This window comes from Stegastes partitus, unplaced genomic scaffold, assembly GCF_000690725.1.
Source record: "Stegastes partitus isolate 25-593 unplaced genomic scaffold, Stegastes_partitus-1.0.2 Scaffold732, whole genome shotgun sequence".
NCBI lineage: Eukaryota > Metazoa > Chordata > Actinopteri > Pomacentridae > Stegastes > Stegastes partitus.
The window spans coordinates 148766-172580 of NW_007578463.1; the positions used below are offsets into that span (position 1 = coordinate 148766).

The following is a 23815-nucleotide window of genomic DNA, read 5'->3' on the forward strand; positions in this document are numbered from 1 at the left end:
TAGACTGGTTACCTGTCCAGGTGAACCTGCCTTCACCCTGAGTCAGCTGGGATAGACTCCAGCCCCCCATGACCCTAGTGAGGACTAAGCGGTGTATAGATAATGGATGGATGTTAAAATAATTTTAAAAACCTGGAATCATTATGTGACCACATGAGTTACCGATACACGAAAAAAAAAAGGTGGCTCTACATACTATATAAATATAGTTTCCTACTTAGATTTTTATTTTATTTCTATACTGCTCTCAAGCATTCAAGGCCTTTATTGGTCACAAACACAGTCATATGCAGTATAACGTGCAGTGAAATGCTTTGCGTACCTGCTCCACACCGAAACAATATTAAGATGAATAAAAATAATTATTATACGATCTACACCGCCTGCAGTTCAACCCAACTCAGCCGAAAAGTCACGACCACGACTGGTTTCATGATTTTTCCTGCTCACTTTATCCACATGAGAATATTTCCGTTACATACATGATTGAAAAAGTCCATTTCTAACAGGGTTTTGTTGAAGTTTATCACCTTTATCTCTCTGCACTGTTCTAATTATGTCAAAATAAGCTACCGCAGATGTCTGTGTGTGAAACTGTTGTCATCGTGTCTCCGTGTCAGACGTCTATTTATAATTCCAGAGGACGCGCTAAACATGCGAGTCCTGTCGGTGCTGTTTTGCCACACCGCCGGGTTCTAATTCCTGTGCGACACCGGGAGGTATAACAAAACCTCCACAAAGGTCATGTTTGCTTTGCAAAAATAAACTTAATTACACAAATAATCTGAGCTCCCCAGTGAGGTTTAGCCAATCTATATGTCAATGCGGCAGGCAGATAAGAGGCGGGAGGCGGTAAATAAGGCGTAAACGCAGCTTGTAACATTGTACGCCGCCGCCATACGATACCGGGCCTCTTCCAGTAATTACCGTACCGCTCCCGCATCCCCCCCCCCCGTTTGAAACGTGATCGTCGTCTGTCAGCGATAACACGCCGTGCCAGATGGTTTATGCAGTGTGGCCTCGGCTCCACCACACTTCATTAGGGAGAGGCAGTGCAGAGGAAAAGGTACTGCGGAGGGACGGATTAGCCACCGCGGGGCCGCCTGCTCTCCACTCCGCCGTAGATCCTGGAGAGGCTTACTGAAGCCTGGTGGGGCGGCGGAGGGTCTTCACCTTCTGCTCACGGTGGTGGTGGTGGTGGTGGTGGTGGTGGGGGGGAGCTCCACTGGAGGCAGGAGAGGATTTGGAGACAGAGATCTTAGGGTGCTCTCACAGCTGCAGTTTGTTTTGAAAGGCAAGAAGAAGGATAATAGCCTGTATCTCTGCTTCATAAGAGCAAACACGCATCCAGACAAGCTAAGCTAGTTAGTGGAACCTCTTACTGCCGTGAAGCCTTCAACGGCTCACGCTGGGAAAAAAAACCAAAGTGGAAGCTTACAGAGACGCTAATAGAAGGTGTCAGCTGGTAAATGTAAATATACCGAAGTGTGATGTTGTGTTCTTGTTCTTTCATCACCTCAAATTGGCTAAAAATGCTGCTGTAGATAATTAACAAGTGGTGTTAACGCTCCCCTCTGTGCCTTGTCTTCTCTTTTTTCTTTCTTTTCTTTTTATTTCCAGGATGAGTGAGCGATACACGCAGATCGGAAGCAAAGCAGCTCTACTTCTAATGGTGCTCGTGATCAGCGTCTGCGAGATGTCCGAACCGACAGAAGGAACGACAGGTGAGACGAGAGCAACATCTGCTTTTGTGTTGCTCCTTTCAGGCTCCGTTGCGGTGATTGCTCAGGTGTAGCTGCTGGTGCGTCTGGATGTCAACATCTGGACACGTTTCTCCAGTAAATGCAAATCTTACCGGAACAAATGCGTCTCAGCCAAACACAAGGCTGAAACCTCGCTGCTTATCAGACAAAGTTTTGAGCAGCTGAGTTTGTGCCACACTTCATTAAGTTTGACAGTGACAAGAATATGTAGCGGTGCAACTCTTAGATTTACATCAAAACAAGCAACGTATTTACACAGAATGCTGCATTTTCTGCTGCTTTTGTTTCATCTTACATGGTGCTAAAGGGTAAAGTTGGTGGTTTACTGCAAGTCAAAGCAGAAAACTAGTAGTTCTCCAGAATAACTTTTACCACCGAGGCTCCTTAATGAAAGTTTCAGGAGCACGAATGAGGGAAACACCACTTAGATCAACATGCAACACATTCAGATCTGACGGTTTACACATATAACTGTTTGTTTAATTTACTGTAGGAAAAGAAAAGCTAGAGCAAGACGTACATGATTGATCCCACAGCAGTGCAAAGAGGATAAAAACATGAAAAATAAGTAAATTAGAGATTTACTTAAGTAATGCTGAGATCGTCCAGATTCTTTCACATGCAGAAACATGAACCGACTCCTCTGATTGTGGAAAATAAAATAAAAAGGAGAAGCCATAAAGCGGAGCAGTGCTTCGAAACAGAGTGAAACTACGGGGAGGCCACAAGGAGGTTGGCTTCTCTTAAAAAGGCATTAGCCCCCTGGAAACATGATTTGCAAAACTTCAGGGCGGTGGTTCCCTAAATGAGAGTCAGTTTGTGATTTTTACATTTTTATTTTTCACTTATAAAATGGCGTGCTCTCTGTTTGGAGTCAGTAACTCTGTATTTATTGTTAACTACTGGGTTTTGCACAAAACTTTAAACTTCAAACTTCACTTTAAACATCCACATTTGTAGGACTTTGTGTGCTATTAATGTAATAAAATCACTTAAAAGGATAATTTCAGTAGATTTCAATCTGCCATATTTCATGCTAACGTTGCACTATTATCGTCTCTATGGTGTTGATTTTAGGAGAAAATAAAATCAGCAGAAAGCTCATTTTTTGAATGAATCATGAGCATTAACCTTCAGTCTGACTGGACATAAAGTCAGAAATCAGCTGCTGGTAACGGACGTTTGGCAAAACTGTCCTAGCTTCCACTTACCGTACGGAGAGCTGAGCGTTCCGTCTTTTCTTCCAGTTGAAGTTGAGGAAGTGAAACAAGCTGCAGATTCTTCGACACTTTTCCTCCTCAGTCGGCAGCCGTGAGCGCAGATTTGTGCAACTTCTCACCTCCACGAATCCCTACGACGGAGGTGAAGAGTGCAAAATTAGCTGCATGACACTTAGAGCCAAAATCGCCACATTCATGTGAAAGTTGTCAGGCTAGATTGAGCTGAATCCTCTTTAAATAAAGATATCGGAACGCACGCTGTTCCTTCCATCACTGCTGAAGCCTCCCGGCGCAGAAGAACTTTACTCACTTTAACTGGAACGAACAAAACCCTCCGTGGTTACTGTTCATCGGTTTTCGTACTCGCATTATTCATATTCTTTGGATTTTGATTGACAAAAAATGTGTGTGTTAGAAGCCGAGTTAGTGAAACTAAATGCACAAATTTAAGTAGCAATAATAAAAAGGAAATCTATTTTCTTTCTACCGACCAGTCTGTGATTGGTTGACTAAAACGGAGCAACAGTGAAGCGATAAAATCAACGTCAAATGTGTTGGTGATACGTAACAACCAAAGCTAAGAATGCAGTTTAGCTGTATAAGAACGTCACTTTGTGGGCCCGAGTCCCACCATGTGCTCGCCGTGATCCATCAGCCAGGTGGCCCAAAGAGGCTCAACACAAAGTCTTCATCAGCGCCGACACTCAGACAACTTTTCTCTCTCAACAAGTTTCATTCCATCTGTTCGTTTGGCTCTGCAGGAACCGAGCAGACCCTCGGAGACCCGTTTGAGTTCCCCAAAACAGAACAACCTGCTGCACAAATGCATTGGTTCTGTTGCGCCGCTTTACATTCCCGCACCGGGCAAATCAAGGAACTGCTGCCACTTCTTGTGTGAGGGGTTCAGACAGGAACTTCTCTCCATCAGAAATAAAACGTCACAGCCGTAAATGAAGGAGTAATTGGATTGAAACGGCTGTTTTGAAGGGTACGAGCCAAACCCGGCGTCTAATTAAAAGTGCTGTTGAGTCGTCACTAGTAAAAACCCACTGAGATCAATTATGGCAACTCAGCAACGCTACAAATAGAGGCCGGCCCACATGTTTCATCACCGGGAGTCCCACTGAAAGGCCTCAGGTAATTGGTGGCGTACAGGCAGAGCCGCCGCCAGATTGGACGTCCATTTGTGAGCATGATAGAAATCATGCAAACCTCTCTTCTCCTGGTCCACCAATTAGATGGGAGCGCGGCGCTTTGATGCGCGTGGCTTTGATTGGCAGCGATTCCCACTCAAGGCGCTCATCATTTCAGCAGGAAGTGGATCAGAATAATCTCGCACGCATTCAATTTCTCTCTGATAGCCACCGCAAACCCCTAATTTCCCCCGGGTGTTATTTCTGTTGCTGTAAACCTGTTATCATTCAAGAGATGAAACGAACCCAGAACACGCGTCCAAAACAGACAAAATCTTCACAGCGAGCGCGAGAAACAGACGACGAGGTAGAGGGCAATTTCAGTTCATTTCAACAAGGACGTGTGAGCTTCTGTAAGCGACGTTCGTGTCAGCGAAGACGAGATCCTGTCGTCGCCATCAAACATGCTCCTCTGACAGTTATGTAAATTCAGTTTATTTTCCTCTCAGGTTTGACTTTGCGCTCTCCTGTCAGGCAGCGATACCGCCGGAGGAGTTTGTCCTTTACTACTGTGGATGTTTACAACGCAAACTTAATAAGTGTCTGTGGTCATTCTGCTCGCTTGTCCTTTATTGACCAGGAAGCAGCAGCAGAGCAGAGGCAGGGGGATTAGTGGTAAGGTGGCTCGGCTCATCGTGAGGACGTCTGATCTGTTTGCAGTTAGCGCCTGCTGTAATTGATCCTTTTATGTTTTTTGTCCCAAACTTAACTGATTCCAGTGGTGTTTTTGTTTGTAATATACACAATATTAAAACCACCTGCCTCATACTGTCCATCCATCCATCCTCTATACACCGCTTAATCCTCACTTGGTTCATGGGGGGCTGGAGTCTATCCCAGCTTAGAGACAGACAACCAACCAAGCACGCTCACATTCACACCTACAGACAATTTAGAATCACCAATTAACCTCAACATGTTTTTGGACTGTGTGGGAGGAATCTGGAGAACCCAGAGAGAACACACGCTGCACAGGGAGAACATGCAAACTCCACGCAGAAAGATCCCGGGTGTCCTCACCGAGACGCAAACCGGCAACCTTCTAGCCGCGAGGCAACAGTGCTAGCCACCAAACCACCTTGCAGGCCCCTGCCTGATATTGTGCAGCTCAAAATGATTTTAGTTGATAAGACAAGAGACCAAAACCATCAAAGTCGGAAAATATATCTTTGATTAGCTGTAGTACCTGGTTGCGCCACCAGGTGGAGCTTCTTACTGTTTAATTGTGTAGTGACAAGAGGAAGCAGTCGTTTCTATGTTAGCATAGCATTGTGGGGGTTTAGCTAGCATCAGGCACCATGACAAAGTCTTGTGGGGCATTTAATGCCCACCAGCAGGAGCTCATGTGTTATATTTAAGCAGATGTCTGGCAGGACAGTGATTCTGCTGCTCAGCACTACCAGTTTGTGGTACATTTCCAATATCAAAAACTGATAAATCAACATATTATACTCACTGTACTCAGCTCGTGTTATAGCGATTACTGACTCATAAGGCCGCTGATTGTCGGTTAAGACAGTTGCTCAAAATGTGCATCCCGACCCATCGAGGCCTGAACTCCACAGACCTCTGAAGTCGTCCTGTGGTTTCAGGCACCAAGACGTTAACAGATCCTTTAGTTGTTGTGAGGTGGGGCCTCCATCGATCGGACCGGGTTTTGGTATTTAGAGAAAAATTGTTTTCTCATCAAGAGTAGAGACGAGCAGATACCACTCAGGTTTGTTTGTAGTGAACTGATAACGCCGTATCTCAGTTTAGTAAGACAGCTTTTATCAGTTGAAGCAGCAATGAAGCAGAATTCCATCCCCACAAACATTCAGGAGACTCAGGAAGCTCTGCGGTGTTTAAAACTAGCCTCGAGGTTTGGCTGAAGCTGGTACATAATGTCACCACCAATGACTGCATTCATTGATTTTAATAATTGGATATATTGTCTCACACTGATGGACTTTTAAGTTTTGCTTTATGAAGTGTTGTTATTGGTCTGTGGTTGTTTTCTTTTCCTTCTACCTGTCCAGGGACAACAGATGCAAATTCTGTTGCAATTACTTTTAATTGTGCACTTTCCCTGTAAAAATAGATGACTAAAATAAACCAACTAGTAGACTAGAAACAGCAGCTTCTTAGCCAAGCTGGAAACTGAGTGGGACAACAAGTCTTGCTGTCACTGTGAGGTGGCCATCTGTAGATGTAGATGACATGGACCTGGCCAAGAAACAGTCTTTGAGCTAAAGCAGGCCTTAAACTAAGCTGCTGCCTCGAGTTTCATTATTTACATCCAGACATGACGGCGCCATCAATATTCACCCCATCTCCACCCTGAACGATTCATCTGGACGGGGTTAGGCTGATAAAATGTGGAATGGAAGTACAGGAAAAGATTTCTGCTGTGTTACCTTTAAGTCACACTGCTGAGCGTTGGGCGTAAATTGCAAGGTACATCCAATAAGGATGTAATTTTTAGGGACACCAAGCTAAATGTGAACCCTCGCGCCGGGCTTTTAAGACCGAGTTAACAACGACAAAGAGCCCCCTGCAGCAAACTGAACATTTTCAGCGTAATCTCCTCAAATCTAAAAGCTGCTGGTGGTTTTTTCAAAGACGTGTTATCAAAAAAAATTGCCCAAATTACAGCATTTATTGAGCGTAAGAACGGAAAGAATGGCTAGATTTTCAACTTTGGCCATTCCACGTTGAAACTTAACCAACGATATTTAATCACAATCATTTTATTCTGTGTGTCCCGTTTAAAAATTAACCACCGTGTTCAATCACCAGATTCTATAAAAAACAAAAAAATTGTGCATTCACTGGAGCAACTGTGAAGCTACAAGTGACTCAGCTGCGACTCAGCAGTCACGTGATAAAAATTTAGGGATTTTTCGGCTGAACTGCAGGCTGTGTTTGGTAGTGCTGGACCTGAACATCCAAACATCTGAATATTTGGTCGTTGTGGTGGTATCCGGATATCAATGTTGAGATGCAAACATTTGTCCGCCACTCCTGTCAGCTTCACTAATTGCGCCCGACTATCCGGAACCCAGAAATTGCAATTAAGAGCAGCCCTAGTGTTTAGAAAGGTTGTGTATGGAACTAATTTTGGAGTCAATTGTATATTATCTATAATATTTTGAGACACCATCTTTCCCCCCAGTATTGGTAACACCTGTGGGATCCATTTCTTCGCCCAATTTTGGAAAAATAAAGAAATTCAACCGTCACTTTTTCAGGTTTTATCACATTATACCTGTTAAACTGCACAGAATACATTAAAACGCAGGTGCAGGACTTTATAATGCAGTGAAAATGAGCTTGCAGTGAGTGAAATGCACAATCGCAACAGGCTGCAGCTTTGATGTGCAAAAGCAAACATATATGTGACGGAGTTAATCAGCAGTGAAGCTCCAAGTCAATGAAGGCGTAATTCATCAGTTATATTTTAAAAAACACCCTCGTGACGGGGACAGCTTTATCAGAGGGGCTACATCTCCACCTGAACCTTCCTTTGCTCTGCTCACAGTACTTACTGGTGCAGAGGGTTTAAATTCTGACCTTCAAACGGTGCGCTAGTGCGATCCCTGCAGACGCATTACAGCCTTGAGTTTCAGCGTCCACAATGGGAAACCACTTAGCAAGAATCAAAGCACACGTGTTGCTAAGGGGGCAACTTCAGCCTGAGAGGAATTAAATATTTTCTCTGTAATTTCAGACGGCGGCGGCGGCGGCGTGCAGGTGGTTCAGGTGCACATTCAGTCTGCAGTCCATCATTTGCTTTGGGCGCCGCTGTAAATGTTACGCTGACGTATGACCTCAGATTGTTGCTTGCTCTGCACCTTCCCACTTTCTGCACTTTGCAATAAAAATGACTTATACGTTGCATAAGAAGCATCTTGCCAAGGAAGGAAAACACCGCCTCGCAACCCCTCGAGAGCGCGGTAACTAAAAGTCAGAGGCGCCGCAGGATCCCCCGCGTTAAATATAACAATCAATCCCCGGCCTCGGTTGGCTCCTTGGATCCGGTTTTTTGCGATGGCGGCTGCTGAGAAGACCGACTGAAGCGCTTCGACATCTGTCACTCCCCGAAGTGCGACAAACAACAAATAGTTGGAGGAGAAGGCCGTTCATCACTGTTAACGCGACGCTTCGACTCCTCATTATGAACGTTTGTAAAGAGGGAATTATTGTCGGCGAGCTCGTCGTCACAGATAATTTCTCCATACGAGAGGCGGTGGGGGTTTTTCCTTTCTTCCCCTGGCTGCATACAACGGCGCGTATAAAGCGACGCAATGATTACATTATCATTCACAACAGCTTCATGAATGATACAAAGTATGCATCATTTGCAGTTTTCTCGGCGTCTCCGGGGATCGACGTACAAAAGCTTCTCGGGCAAAGTAATTTCAGCACCGCGCCGAGAAAAAAGCCCATCAGTCCTCGCTGAAAGCAGCTTTGGTTCAAAAGAGCCACTAAAAGAAACAAATGGCTGGTTAAAAAAAACACAAACATAATACTGTCTGATAGTCAGCATCAAGGAGAGGAGTTCACGTCACAGTCGAGTCTCAGGATTGAGTTTTGATCCCGAGATGCTTCTGGGGTTCAAAGTGATGGACTCTTCTGGCCTGGAAGCCTCACAAGCTTTTACATTTAGCTGATTGTAGATTAAATAAATGGAATACAATGTGTTAAGTAGCAGGTTTTAGCTTGTCTCTATTTCTAATTGTTATGCTAAGCTATGCTAAGCTAATCAGCTCCTGGCTTTAGCTTCACATCTAATAGAGCAAGAGTGAGACTGATGATCGACAGATGATCAAAAAGTAGGATTTTCTAAATTGTCAATGATTGCTTTAAGGGTCCTAAATGGCTAAAGTGCATCTAAAAAGTCAGGGAATTAGTCGTATTGTTCAGGGGCCTCACCAGGACTTTTTCACAGCATACCGGGGGGAAGATTCCTCGACCAGGGACCCGGGAGGGGAGTCGGTGTCAACCAGTTAGCCACGAATACGCAAGTGAATAGTAGCGTTAGCAGCGAAGGCAACATTAGAGAGACTTCATCGCCGCTTGTTGTTAAAATATTTTCCCGCTACATATCCTTGAAAACAGCGTAACATGAGATATTTACACAGAAAGACTTTTTAAATGTTTAACAAAATACGTACCAGTAACATACACAAATACGTACAGAATTACTTTGTCACAAACTTCCTCAGTCTCTCTTTCGTTGTCGCTCTCAATGTCACTTTCATCTCGAGGCAAATTCGTAAAACTCGTAAAAATCCATAAATTAGCCGCATCATTGTTAAAGCCGCAGTGTTCAAAGTGTGTGAAAAAAGTTGCAGCTTTTAGTCTGGAATTTACGGTAAAACAACAACAACAACGACAAAACCTCCTACACGTCCCAAGGCATCAAATACCAATAAAGGTGGCACCGGAGTCAGAGGACACCTGGTGTATATTTCTGTGACACCAGCAGCTTTAACAAAACAGCAGTTTTTGAATCCACGGAAATCAGAACAGGTTGGATTAATGTAACCGTCAACCAACACTTCACCCGCTGAACCCTAAAACCCACCAGCAATTTGTCAAAATAAATACATAAATACCTAAAATTAGCCAAAGCTGCACCATTTGTCAGAGCCAGAAATTGTACAAACTGGAAAAAAAAGATCAGATTTTGTCATTTCTGATAGTGTTTAAAAAACTCATCTGTGATGAGCCTTTATTTTGGAAAAAAAACAGATATTTGTCATTTTAGCAAAATCACCTAGTGTTGCATGTCTCGTTTAAATTTTTGCCATTTTTGCTGCGACCAATAGTTAAATGACAGACGTTCAGGGATTTTCTGTTGAACTGCAGGCTGTGTAACGAGCAGATATGAATCCAGTATGAAAACTACTAAAACATGTCTATAGACGGACCATTTCTTCAGTATTGGTAACTCTTGTGGCCACTTGCAATAACATGTTGATTCCAGCCTTTTCCATTTTTGCAAAATAAAGGATCAAAGACATTCAACTTTTTTATGTTTTTATGTTAATACCCTCCTTATAGATTATACAGAAGACATCTCTGAGTTCCATCTGCTTCTAGTTATGGTTGTACCGTTTCCACAGAGGTGCAGGACTTTATATTGGAGTGAAAAATGAGTCCACAGTGGGTAAAAATGTCAAAGCAGCAAAGAAATGTCCAGAAACCGCCTCTGGATCAGAGGGTTAAGCAACATGTTGCTCAGCAGGGATTTTAATGGCGGTGTAATTCTCAGGAATCAGAGAAGAGGAACCGGTGCGTTCATGATGTTCCTGCTACATACGTGACTGCATTGTGATCCGGTCACGGAAAGGTTCCTTCAAAAGAAATCAGAGAAATGAGAGTGAAGGACCAAAGTAAAAGGCCTGCAGATAAGAGCAGTTTAGAGCAAGCGGAGCAGGAAGACACAGCGGAGGGCGTAATTTATGAAACGTCTCATCTTTCCTCTGCCTCGGCTCATTGCAGACGTTCGCTCCTTGGCGTTTAATAATGTACTGGATTTCCAAATTAGGGTTTTGTTCAAAAGCAAAGTTTCAGATTGAGCGGATGTTGAAAGTCGCGTCTCTTTGCTCGGCGCAAAGTCACGAAAACCCGTGAGTCACCGGCGCTGATCTCCATCCTGAGAGCCGTCGGCGCTCGTTTCAGCTGAGAGGCAGGTACAGAAGGAAGGGATCAAAACATTATTGTTATTACCTATTTAAGGGCTTGTCAGCAGCTCGCCGGATCGCTGCGTCACGCCGCCTTTTCTTGGATTTAACTACATCAAAGTGATCAGCGGTCCTGTCAAAGCAAAGCGCCGACTTTGCTGCTGTTATATTTTGGTCATTTTGTTCTCTGACGCTACAACAAAATAAAAAAGAAGTTCCTCCGTCCTTTATCTAAGTTGCAGCACCGCGCTATGTTCTGATTCACCACTAAAAGGTCGTGTTTTTGTCTAATTCATTCCATTTTTTTTTCTTTTTCGGTGAGCAAAAAGGTCGGTTTTAACGTTACGTAACTTTTCAAGGAGTCCATTTTCACTACAAATGATTTCCTTTTTTTTTTTTTCCTGCAGGCGAGGTAATGTAAAATACCTCAGGGCTTTGGTTTGTCCAGGAAATTAGACTGCATTAGAGTCAAATATAAGTAGGTTCTTTTAATCTATTAAAGGGTGTAATCAAGTCATAACAGACCTGTAATAAACCTGCTGGCTCTGGGTGAAGGCTGCACCATGAAACCTGAGACCGGAATCAGTAGTTTATCTGCAAAAAAATGGGAAAAAAGCAGGAATTTTCACGTGAATAACTGTTTTGGTAAGGGGTGCATCTGCATTGAAAATGAAAAACAATGTGGTTATGTGGTTAACGCTGGATAAGAGATTCAAAGCAGCTTTTCTGTTTTTAATGGCATCCAGTTTTGGCTCATTCGGAGCTTTGCGGGGCCAATTTAAATGGCAAAAAAAAGCAAAAACTGCCAAACGCTGCAGACAAAGCACCTGTTTCTGGTCGACATTATTCTTTCTGTAGCTGAAATATTTCTATCCAGCAACTAAATCTTCCTTTTCGGTGTTTCTTTTGCGGTGCACGTGTGGAGTCAGCCTGTCAACAAAGTCCCGTGAATAAAAATTAGAAAAAGAAAAAGCAACTCTGCACATCAAAGAACTCTTAAATCAGAGTGAATTATGTTCATCAGACAGATTCCTCGTGTAGATTAGTCACCGTAATAAGAAACGTGAGAGTTTTCCTTTTGTGTCAAAGCAGCAAATAAAGTTGATTATGTTTGAGCTAATTGGTCTGACTTCTGATTATTACTGTTGTATCATCAACAGAGGCTCAACTAGTTTAATAATTATAATACAGAAAAGTTCCCTGAAATAAAGATAAATGAATTAACTTATCTGTGACGGTTTGTAAATCCTGTTTACTGATTGCAGGATATTACATAACCCTACAGCCTTAAAGCAGCTCTGTGATGAACGCTGTCTGTGCTAAATGCTAATGTCGTATTAACAGTCGATGCTAGCAGGTACAGGGTTTACCATGACGCCAGGTGTCCACAGCAGACGCACAACGAAAAATATGGAGTTATTTCGATTTAGTAGCCGACAGCGAAGGAAAGACGCCACAAAGATCATCTGCAAAAGATGTTTTAAAGGAGTGAGGAAGCCGATACAAGAAAGTATTTCGCCAACAGACTTGAAAAAAAGATTTAAAAAGCAAATGTGACCGATACGATTAGTACATCATGCCCTCAAATTGTTCTATTTGTAAATGGTCTGCACTTATATAGCGCCTTTGCCCAAAGCGCTTTCCAATGTGTTCACCCATTCACACACACATTCATACACAGAGCTGCCATGCAAGGCGCAAGCCGGCCACTGGGAGCAACTTCAGGTGTCGAGTGTCTTGCCCAAGGACACTTCAACTGTGGAGGGGCTGGGGGTCGAACCGCCAACCCACTCTACCACCTGAGCCACAGTCGCTCATTCGTGTTTTTGTTTTATATTTTTTGAACGGGAGCAACTGTAATGTTGGCAATTTGTCCTGAAGGATCAATAACGTATTCCTGATTCAAACAAATAAATTAATTCTGTAACAGGCAAACTTTCTTGAGCTTGAAGAGGTGATTCGTTTAGAATAATAACTGTCTAACTTGTCTCGCTAACTTTTTGTCAAACTGTGTCATTAACGCTTTTACATGCAGCTTTCGTACACATAACATTAACTTGTGTTGCTGTAAACTGCTAAAAGTCAGACATTTACACGTGAATTCCTGCAGAATAGTGAAAGTAGGTGATTAAAATGTGCATTAAAGTGCTTTTCCCACTTATCTCTGCAAAAAATGTGCACTTGGATATGCAGCCATGTGACGTGTGAGCTGATCTTAATTTATTTTTTGTGTAATTCATAAAGAAATTGTGATTTTTTTTTGGACAATGTCAGTACAAGGCAGTCCAGGATGTGTTCAAAAATCTTCATGTCCAACCAGAAATCAGGCAACTTTTCATTCAGTTAACATAAATAGTTTTAGGTCAGCTAAACATTACTGTAGGTATCGTATCAAAGCCAGCACACGTCCTCTAACAGAACCAAGCCACAGCTTAGGCATCCCTGCATTTAACTATATTTCCTCGTTGAGGAAAGCATTTCCTTAATCTTTCATGCCGGGAAGCTTTAACCGTCCCCTGTGTGTGAGCAGCTGACAGTAAACATGGGGAACGGCTACGACATGCAACAGAGGTCCCCAGCCGGGCTCACACCGGGGCTGTTGCAGCCACACGACATGTTTTGCCACCGGGGTGCCTCTGCATCCTGTTATTCAAATTTCATGGCGTCTTATAAAACTTTGAGAGCTACAACTGTTGCAGCAGCAGCGGCAGCAGCAGAGTCCGGGGCGGGAAGGATCCCCTCCGTCACGGCAGGGTTAAAGTCGGACTGTGGGTTCTGCAGGACGGCCCGATTCCTGAGGCTTCGTCTTTGTGTGAGCTGGCAGGAGGAGGCTGAGCGGGCGTCCAAGTAGAACTCCAAATCCAGCCAGTCTCTGAGCGAGAAGCTCCTGGCAGCAGCTCCTCTCGCAAACATCTAAAGCAGCTCGGCTTGTGTTTGTCTTTCATATCGCCGCTCGTTTGGAGTCCCGCGACTGTCGGGCGACGACCTGCATTATTTCTGAGGAAGAGAGTTGCGTAACCAAAACGGCCCTTTTCCCTTTTCTGTCTCCGAGCTGTTTGTATTGTGTTTTCCCACCTTTCATATCGTAGCGGTGAAATATCTGATGCGAGGAATATTGGATCCACAGTTAATTTGAATATAAAAGTAATGACTTCCACAGCGCAAATAAAAAAAGAACATTATCGGGGTTAATATCAATCAGTCCAGGAAAAGCAGCCGATGCTATCACCGTTAGCAGCCCGGAACCGTCCGCCGCTATAAGTCGCCAGAGTAAAAAAAAAAAAGTGAAATGAGCTGGGTCCAGCTGAGCCGCTACAGTACCGACGCTCGGCACCGGCGCCGTGCAGTCATTTCAGATTTACTGTTTACCGCAGCGGCAGCGAGTATCTCTGCAGAAGGACACCTCATGAAAATGTCACATGCAATTAAAAGAGAATGGAGCAGCTCAGGCTCTAAATAATTCAGACAATGGAGCGTGATCTGGAAATTGGCTCCAAATACTGCAGCGCTGCACTTTCCCAGGTTTTATTTAAAGGCTGCTGCTTGTCGTGAGGAATCTGGAGTCACACCTGAGGAGTGATTTGTTTAAAAGGTAGCGTTTGATATTCAAATACGGCCGTGAGGATAAAAATAGTGATCTGTATCGTGGTTATGATGCAGAATCCTGTCGGTTTTCTTCTCTGTGCTGCTTAAAGAACGACACTGTAATAAAAAAATGCTATAATAGTAGTTTTTTAATATGGTGGAATGCTGTAACGCTCAAATAAATGCAAATATCTGTAAAATAATTCAAATTTTAGCTTATTTAATTACACCAAAACACTAATTTTATGTTCATACACTGTAAAAGAAGAAAACACTATTTATAAACCAGATTTTTAACGTGGACATTATTTACAGTTTTTGTGTATTTTATAGTCAATATGGAAATTTATATTTTTTTTACTATTTGTAAGGGGAAACTAAAATGTTATTTATTATTTTTCAATACTTTTTCTTTCAAATTAAGATAAACATCTATAAACTATTTAGATTTTTTTTTTTCTTTTCTGATTTAAACAATTAAATATATTTCATTTAATTTTATGGTCAAACATTGGAAGAAGAAGGAAATATCATTTACCAACGACTTTTGATGTAGATGTTATTCAGTTTTGGCCTGTTTTTTTGTTGTTGTTTGTTTGTTTGTTTTTACAGTTAACACATGAAATAATCCATTTTCCTGTGTTTTCTGGTATCTGTAATTTAACCAAACAGGGGGAAAAATCTGTAAAATAACTTATTTCTTTATAATGTTCCAGTTTAAACTGGTTAAAACAACAACAACAACAAAAACCCTGTTTTGTAGATGTGGTTTCGCTGCTGTTTCATAAATCATGTGAGTTTAAAGGTTCCACGTGAAGTTTTTCTGCAAACAAACAAGAGTCATGTTTACAATTAACTGTTTGTTTCTTCCTTACTAGTCAAATATATTTGTGTTTTATATAACTCTGTAGAGTTTTAACCATAATATTTGAACTACTCTGTGATAAATAACATTATATTGTTTTAACTTAATATTTAACCTTGTGAGGTAAACTCATAGCTCTCTAATGGAATCCACTTTAGCTGACTTATACATATATGAGTGTTGGTGTATTCATTTTTACACACGTAAATATCCTTCATTAAATATTAAAAATAAAACATGCATAACCTCAGGTAAAAAAAAAAGTGCTTGTAAAAACTTGCATTTATTATGAGACAGTTAATTTTTTGGCGCCTCAGCGTTCAGCATTAATTTAACAATAGCTTCTTTAAATGTTGTGAGCGCATTAATGTCGAGGTTTTATATGATTTGATGAGTTAATGAACAATGTTTGCTTGGAGCTCGACCCACATCGGAGACTAAAACTCTGGATATTATGGCCTCTGCTGCTTCAATTGGAGGCTGCAAGGTGACTCGGTGGTTAGCATCGTTGCCTCACAGCTAGAAGGTCTCCATGTTCTCTCCGTGCAGCGTGGGTTCTCTCCAGGTTCTCCGGCTTCCTCCCACACAGTCCAAAAACATGTTGAGGTTAATTGGTGATTCTAAATTGTCCGTAGGTGTGAATGTGAGTGCGCTTGGTTGTCTGTCTCTAAGTGTAGCCCTGTGATAGACTGGTGACCTGTCCAGGTGAACCTGCCTTCACCCTGAGTCAGCTGGGATAGACTCCAGCCCCCCATGACCCTAGTGAGGATTAAGCGGTGTATAGATGATGGATGGATGCTTCCATTGGGACAATTCTTTTTAAAAAATTACATTTTACTACACACATTAACACAACGACACCGATTTAAAACCACAATTACAAACTACTTTGCTCTCGACTGTAGTTATTTTTAACTGTGTTTGTTTTCTTGTTGATTACTGCTCTGTTTCTGCTTTTGTTGTACTCTCGACATCATTGCAAATGAGGGCACGCTAGATAGATGACATAAAGGTTGAATGAACGAGTTTACAGAATGTTATATTTATATGTTATATTTGAACTGACTTTTTTTAAGGAGATTGCTAATTTTTTTCACTACTGGGACAGATAGAGGTGATACAAATCATGCCACAGAAACCAAACAGAGCGATGTTCTGGCTGATGATTGGCTGCAGCTCACTGCTCCATCTGTCCTGTTGTGTCTCCAGCAGCGCACCACGTCCGGACGGGCACCTGCGAGGTCGTGGCGTTGCACCGCTGCTGCAACAAGAACAAGATTGAGGAGCGGTCGCAAACCGTCAAGTGCTCCTGCTTCCCCGGACAAGTGGCCGGAACCACCAGAGCCGCCCCGTCATGCGTAGATGGTACGATCCGCTAGCCTCAATAAGTCATGGGCAACCCTTGGTGTCTTAATTTTTTGCTGATAATTTCCATGAATCTTGATGAAAAGTTTAATCTCTAAGAGGTGCTGTAAGATTACAGCTGCATGGGATTAAATGAGAAAGGTCATTTTCTGAGCAGCATGTGGACGGGACACGTGATGGCCGCACATAAAGACGCCATTCCTGTTTAAAGTCCAACATCTCAATACCTGAATTATTTACTGAACTCTCGCTACCCTGTGGGTTTTAATTAATCTGTTGGTTAATTAATTAGCCGTTCTCTATATCCCCGACGTGAAAACATGCTTAAGTATGCTGCGGCCCATTTCATGCATGTCCTACTAAAGGACAATGTTTACAGTGTAGAGGGAAACGAGGTTCTTCTTCTTTTTACCCTCCATAAATGTCAGATAACGCTGATTAATGCCCGTCACAGTTTTACAGGTCCCAAGTTGGACTGTTTATGTTGCTTGTATTGTCTGAACAAAACCCCCCAAATACTTCTACTATCACAAAAGAAAGGAACAAATCTGCACATAAAAGAGTCTGGAGCCAGAGAATGTTTGGGATTTTTATGTTTCGGTGTGGTAATATTCAGGTTTTTGTTGTTTTGGCCCATTATTATCCAGATTTTACATGTTGTAGTCCATTAACGTCCATTTTTTTGTTTGTTTGGTCCATTAATATCCAGATTGGTAATGTTGTGGTACATTAATATCCAGGGTTTTTATGTGTTCACACACTATTATTTGAGTTTTTTATGTTTTTGGTGCATTAAAATCCACGTTTTTGATATTTTGGTGCATTAAGATGCAAAAATGTTGTGTCTTGGCATGGTAATATCCAGGTTGTTCATGTTTTGGGGTATTAATATCCAGGTTTTTGATGTTTTTGCACAACAACATCCAGGTTTTTAATATTTTGGTACATTATTATCCAGGTTTTATATGTTTTTGGGTGTTAATATGCAGATTTCTAATGTTGCAGTGTATTATTTTCCATGGTTCTACATTTTGGTGTGTGATCATTCAGGTTGTTGATCGTTTTGCTGTATTAAAATCCAGGTTTTTGATTTCGGTACACTAATATCCTGGTTTTTTAAGGCTTTGGAGCGATAATATCAAGGAGTTTTATGTTTTAGTGTGTTAATATCCAGGTTTTTACTCTTTTGGTGTGTTGATATCTAAGTGTTTGATTCCGTTGTCCATTAATATCCAGGTTTTATGAGGTTTAATTCACTACTATCCAGGTTTTGATATTGTGGTGCATTAATATGTAGACATTTTATTTTTTGGCATGGTAATATCCAGGTTGTTATTGCTTTGGTGCATTAATATCCAGATTTTTTATGTTTTCACACACTATAATCCAGGTTTTTGATGTTTTTGCACAATAATATCCAGGTTTTTGATATTTTGATCTATTATTATCCACCAGGTATTTTATGTTTTTGGGTGTTACAATCCAGATTTTTAATGCTGCAGTGTATTATTGTCCTTGTGTTTGACATTTTGGTGTGTGATCATTCAGGTTGTTGATGTTTCGCTGTATTTACATCCAGGTTCTTGATATCTGGATGAGGTAAACTGACAAATATTGCCTACAGAGTATCATTTTTTTTCTTCAAACCTCCCTACAACTGACTTTTAAGACGTCAAAACTCAGTCAATGCAATAGTAATTGTACAATTCCAAATAATATAAGCTTAAGTTTGAACTTATAGATTTACGTCATTTTTCCCTTGAAAGGCTTCATTGGTCTACTATCCCTTTAAAATGTACAATAACGTGTTTACTAAAGAACAGTAGGCATGAAGGTAGACATAGTAACATAGTAGGAGTAGCAAAAGTCGTTGTAGTTTTAAATGAAGTGACGGATCTTGTTTAGTACTGGAAGTAGTTGCATCTTTGCATATTTACATAAGAAATATTCTCTGGATCTCCTATCTGATGATACTTCAGCCTCCATTAGCTGTACAAGCTTAACTATATTTGCCAATATTAGGACTGATTTTTGAGTCGTGTGATGAATCCTGGAGCCTTTCAAAGATGTTTTTTAAGTCACAGACAGACGACTGTGACTGTCCGCTGCAGACTATGAAGTCTGCGACCTGGAAGGTCTCTTAGCATGCTAATGTGTCAGACCTCCGGCTCGGCTCAAGTGGCTGCTTCACTTTGGTCTGAAAAGCGCGTATTTCTGGCTAAACTCTGGACCCAGTCATGTTTGACCTATTCCTTGACATTTTCCTATTGACATTTTCAGCAAATTAGAGCTGTGAGCCACTGGCCTCAGTTTAAAGCTCCATGGGTGATCTCGGGAAAAAAAATGATCAGCACTTAACCTTTTAATTATTCTATCTCCCACGACCAGGGATTACCTTTAGCTGCACTCTGTGAGACAATCTCTTTATCTATGAAGACAAATGAAGCTCCAGACATCTGAGAAAACCTGAATTGATCTAAATGTGTAGTTCTGAGTCGTAGTCATAGAAAATACAAGCAACGTTTTCTGAATTACTTCTCTTTAAAGGGTCGTCTTGTACAATCACGGCGACTTCTATTGTCACGTTCTCACGAGACAAAACCAAACATGATAACAGCAAAGACAGCTTAAAGCTGATGTAAGCAGTACTTTATTTATTTTATCTGTATAACTGGGGAAAAAATGTCATATTAACCCTTCAGTATGTTGTAATTCAAGTCAGGGCTTTTTTTTAGGGCCTCCTCTTGGCTCCATTTTTCAGATTTCCTAAAGCTTAAAAAGAGGCAAGAGGAGCTGAAGATGTCTTGATATGCAGGGGTTTTTATGTTTTGGCATGTTAATATCCAGGTTTTTGTTGTTTTGGTCCATTACTATCCAGATTTTACATGTTTTGGTCCAATAACGTCCATTTTTTTTGTTTTTTTGATGCATTAATATCCAGATTTTAGATGTTTGGTGTGTTAATATCCAGGTTTTTGTTGTTTTGGTCCATTGATATCCAAGTTTTGGATTTTTGGTACATGAATATCCAGATTGTAAATGTTTTGGTCCATTATTATCCATATTTTACATGTTTTGGTCCATTAACGTCCATTTTTGGGGATTTTTATGGTGCATTAATTGGATTTTAAATGTTTTGGTACATTAATATCCAGGTTTTTGTTGTTTTGGTCCATTGATATCAAAGTTTCGGATTTGTGGTGCATTAATATCCAGATTCTTCCATTTTTAGACTTTAAAAACACCCACATCAAGAGCAACAAAAAAATAAACAAACGCAACAGTTTGCATCAAACTTTTTGAGTTAAAACAACTTCTGATGAAGTTATGTTCAAACAACAAACTACGAGTTGCGGGAATTGGCAACGGATCCTGGTGAGGACCCTGGCATGTAGGCATATAGCCATGGTAATTCAAGCCAAAGTCACTTAGTGTTGAAAGGGTTAAATTACACACAATACTAGGCTGATGCAACACTATGAAGTCATATCAAAATAATGTTTGCAAACTAAAATTTTATCAGAATAAATTGCAATTCTGCATTTGGAAGCAGAAAAAGTACCAAATACAGGGTAGATTCTTCGTGAAAAATCGTACTTCCCGACTGGCACACCAGTGGAATTAAAGCTACTTCGACATTTTCTTTTTTTAAATGTATGAAACCAACTCCATCGATGTGGCTCACATCATGCCATCATCACACACGTTACCGCCACATATATGCAAACAAACATTCCTGCTCATTTATGAATACGAGCTCAAGGTCGAAGCAGAGATTTACAGGCAGGTTTGACAGCTCCGGTAAAAAAAAAAACATTAAAATAAATACATCAGAGCATAACTCTGCCTCTTGCTCCCAGATGTTTTCAGCCCGAGCTGCCCTCATGTTTTTAAAGCATCATTAACCGTTAAGTGAAATGAATCCCATGCACTTTTTTGTATGTTTGGTCATCAATAGTCCCATTTCATTTCACGAGATACCTTTGTGGCTTTTTAATAGCCGCTGTTACACAACCACCATCTGCTCGCAGTTGACCCGATGCACTTTTTACACCGCACTGCTGCTATAACCGCGGCTGTATAATACAAATTGATTCCCTCATGTCATAAAGTCTTCATTCTGTGCAGTTCACTCCAGTGAGGCTCCGGCGTTATGTGTGGATTATAATAACCGTCCTCTTCATTAGGAGGAACGCTAATGCCGGTGGAGGGAGATGCGGATAATGACCGCCGTAATACGCCAGATTTAAATGTCTTGTACGTCACCGTGTTTTTCTGAGGTGATGCTTTCATCGCAACTGAAGGGTTTCTATTTTTTTTTAGCTCCACATGAGCAGAGTGGCACCTGTTTCCAGTTCCCATCCTCGACACGTGGACACGCATCACAAGGAGTCTCATGCGTTTGAATACTCAAAATAGATGAGAGCGTTAGCAGTCAAACAGCAAATCTTACATCACTTATCTGTCAAAATGTGACGGCGCTTGATGAGACGCGGCTACGACGCTTTGACAGATATTCGAGGAGGCGCCTCATTTCAGGCTCTTAGCGTCAAGAGGAAATGTGCTTGAAACGTAAATTCGACTAACTGGTGCCGAGCTGAGATTAGGAGGTGAAAAATCAATTAGTCACTATTTATGACGGAATCGAAACGCTCAGCGGCTCCAGATGATGCTTGTCTCAGGGATGTCGATTATTATTGGTTAATCAAATAGTCTAGCAAGTTAATTTTTCAAATGTCTGTCAGCTTAAAAACATGAGTTCATAATTATGCTAATTAAGTACATATTAAATAAGAATTCCTTTCACGTGATAGGGAAAAATTAGTTGGCGCAACTACATTTTTTAAAGCTTGGAAAGAGGCAAAAGAAGGTGAAGATGTCTTGATATGCAGGGGTTTTTTTATATTTTGGTGTGTTAATGTCCAGGTTTTTGTTGTTTTGGTCCATTATTGTCCAGATTGTACATGTTTTGGTGTGTTAATATTCAGGTTTTTCTTGTTTCGGTCCAATTATTATTGATTTTTTTTGGTCCATTATTATCCAGATTTGAAATGTTTTGGTCCATTAACATCCATTTATTTTTTTTATTTATTTATTTTTTTGGTGCATTAGTATCCAGATTTGAAATGTTTTGGTCCATTAACATCCATTTATTTTTTTTATTTATTTATTTTTTTGGTGCATTAGTATCCAGATTTGAAATGTTTTGGTGTGTCCATATCGAAGTTGTGGTTGTTTTGGTCCAATATTATCCAGGTTTAGATTTTTTGGTGTGTTAATATCCAGGTTTTACGTGTCCATTACCATCCATTTTTTTGTTTTTTTGGTGCATTAATATCCAGATTTTTTTTTACGTATTGGTGTGTCAATATCAAGGTTTTTTGTTGTTTTGGTCCATTAACATCCAGGTTTTGGCTTTTTGGTGTATTAATATCCAGATGTTTTGACATTTTGTTGTGTTAAGATTTATTTTTACACCTGCCTGGGCAACTAGTTGGATCAACTTAATTTTCTTTATAGCAATTCACATAAAAACTTGTGTTTACATTACCCATCATTAGATAAGTGGTAATTATAAATACCTTTGATTGAAGAAGTAAAACTAACCCCCTTAACTCAACATAGTTAAGAGTCATTAGATTCAAAATATTTATGCAAAGTCTTACTTTAAGCTTTTTGTGCAGTGGAAAATCGTCTCTAGTTGATCTTTATCCTATCTGACCTGATCTGAGTCCTGTATTGATTACTGATAAAACATCGGTGCTTTATCAGTAACCAAAGTTAGCGTGGGCTTTGGCAAACTGCAGCGTACGTTCTTGAACTTTTGATGGATTTATAACACTGCAGCCGGGGTGATCGAAGACGTTTCTGACAGTTTGGTCTTCGACCTCTACGTCTTTTTTTTTGCCAGCCTCAATAGTGGAACAGAAGTGGTGGTGTCAGATGCATCCGTGCCTTGACGGGGAGGAATGCAAAGTTCTTCCTGATCTGAAGGGCTGGAGCTGTGCTACGGGGAACAAGATCAAAACGACCAAGGTAGGTTTAACAAACGCTTTCACCATCTTTAAACCTGTTGAGTCTGACCTCGCACAACTCCAGCTCCGCAAGGTCAACAGGCTGTGGCTTCTGTTACGCCTTTACCTAAAAACTAATGTTTGCAGTCGGTGCTCGGACCCTCTGGGGCCTGTAATCAATGGCCTGTCATGTCTCCTTAGCACTTTCAGGCCACTTTGAGCACCCAAACTGGCCAATTACTCACTCCAATTACCTGCTTTTAACATTGCAACCCGACGCCCGTATCCTTCACTGTGTTATGACGACCCGTAGACTTCAGTTGTGCCTCTCTCCATGTACTTAATTATTTAAACTGCCTGCACCACACCTGCCTGGAGCCAGGAGCCTGGAGCCTGGGGCTATTGATTCGGGGGATTTGTCGGGACCTCAAAATGGGATGCATATATATCTATATATAATCATTTTTTTTCCCCCTTTAGTGGTCCGGGGAGACGAGTGAGAACATCTAGTGGTGTCTGGGAGCAGACTTTCAGCTAATTATCAGACCAGAAAGTGAGAAAGCTAAACCTATCTTCTCTTCTCTTTAACGCAAACGTCTGGAAAGATTTCTGCTGACAGAGACCAGCTTTGGTAACGTCAGATGCTTCACAGCGGAGTCCAGGTGATGAATCTGTTCTTATTGTGTTCATATTTGAAGATTTTACTTGTGTTTAATCACTGTGGTTCCAAAAAAAAAAAAGAAAGAAGAGAGAGCGATTCCCAACATGAATAGTGAGCGTGGCTTATCACTATTTCATTGTCAAAAGGTATTATTAACCGCATTTCCCAGCTGTGTAACTACACCAGAGATAGCGAGACAAGTGAGAAGAGGCATACAATTCAAACACACAACAGCCTGTTCAAAGCAGCAGCATTACCCAGATGATTTATCTTGCGCACCTTTGATCTCAGCCGGAGGAACAAGTTTCTTAAGTTTCAAATGTTTCTGCAGACTGCTTGAAGCAGCGGGGGGTCGCGCTTTCTTCTTCTTCTTCTTCCCCTTTGCTGAGCTTTGGGGGGAAACAGCACAATGGAAACCTGGAACCCCTGCTACACTGACCACGAATGCATCCATACGCAAACACTTCAGGAATTGAAA

General features: G+C 41.3%; 1 protein-coding gene across 1 annotated transcript in view; it reads left to right on the forward strand.

Moving 5' to 3' along the window:
* The window catches only part of LOC103364248 (protein FAM19A2), an 84455-nt gene that overhangs the window by 53258 nt on the left and 7382 nt on the right, over positions 1-23815 (forward strand). Inside the window, exons 2-5 of the mRNA XM_008291306.1 lie at positions 1621-1724; positions 16507-16662; positions 22574-22698; positions 23282-23338. Of these exons, the coding sequence (XP_008289528.1) occupies positions 1622-1724; positions 16507-16662; positions 22574-22698; positions 23282-23311 (414 nt within the window). The 5' untranslated portion in view covers position 1621 and the 3' untranslated portion in view covers positions 23312-23338. The remainder of the gene's footprint in view (positions 1-1620; positions 1725-16506; positions 16663-22573; positions 22699-23281; positions 23339-23815) is intronic.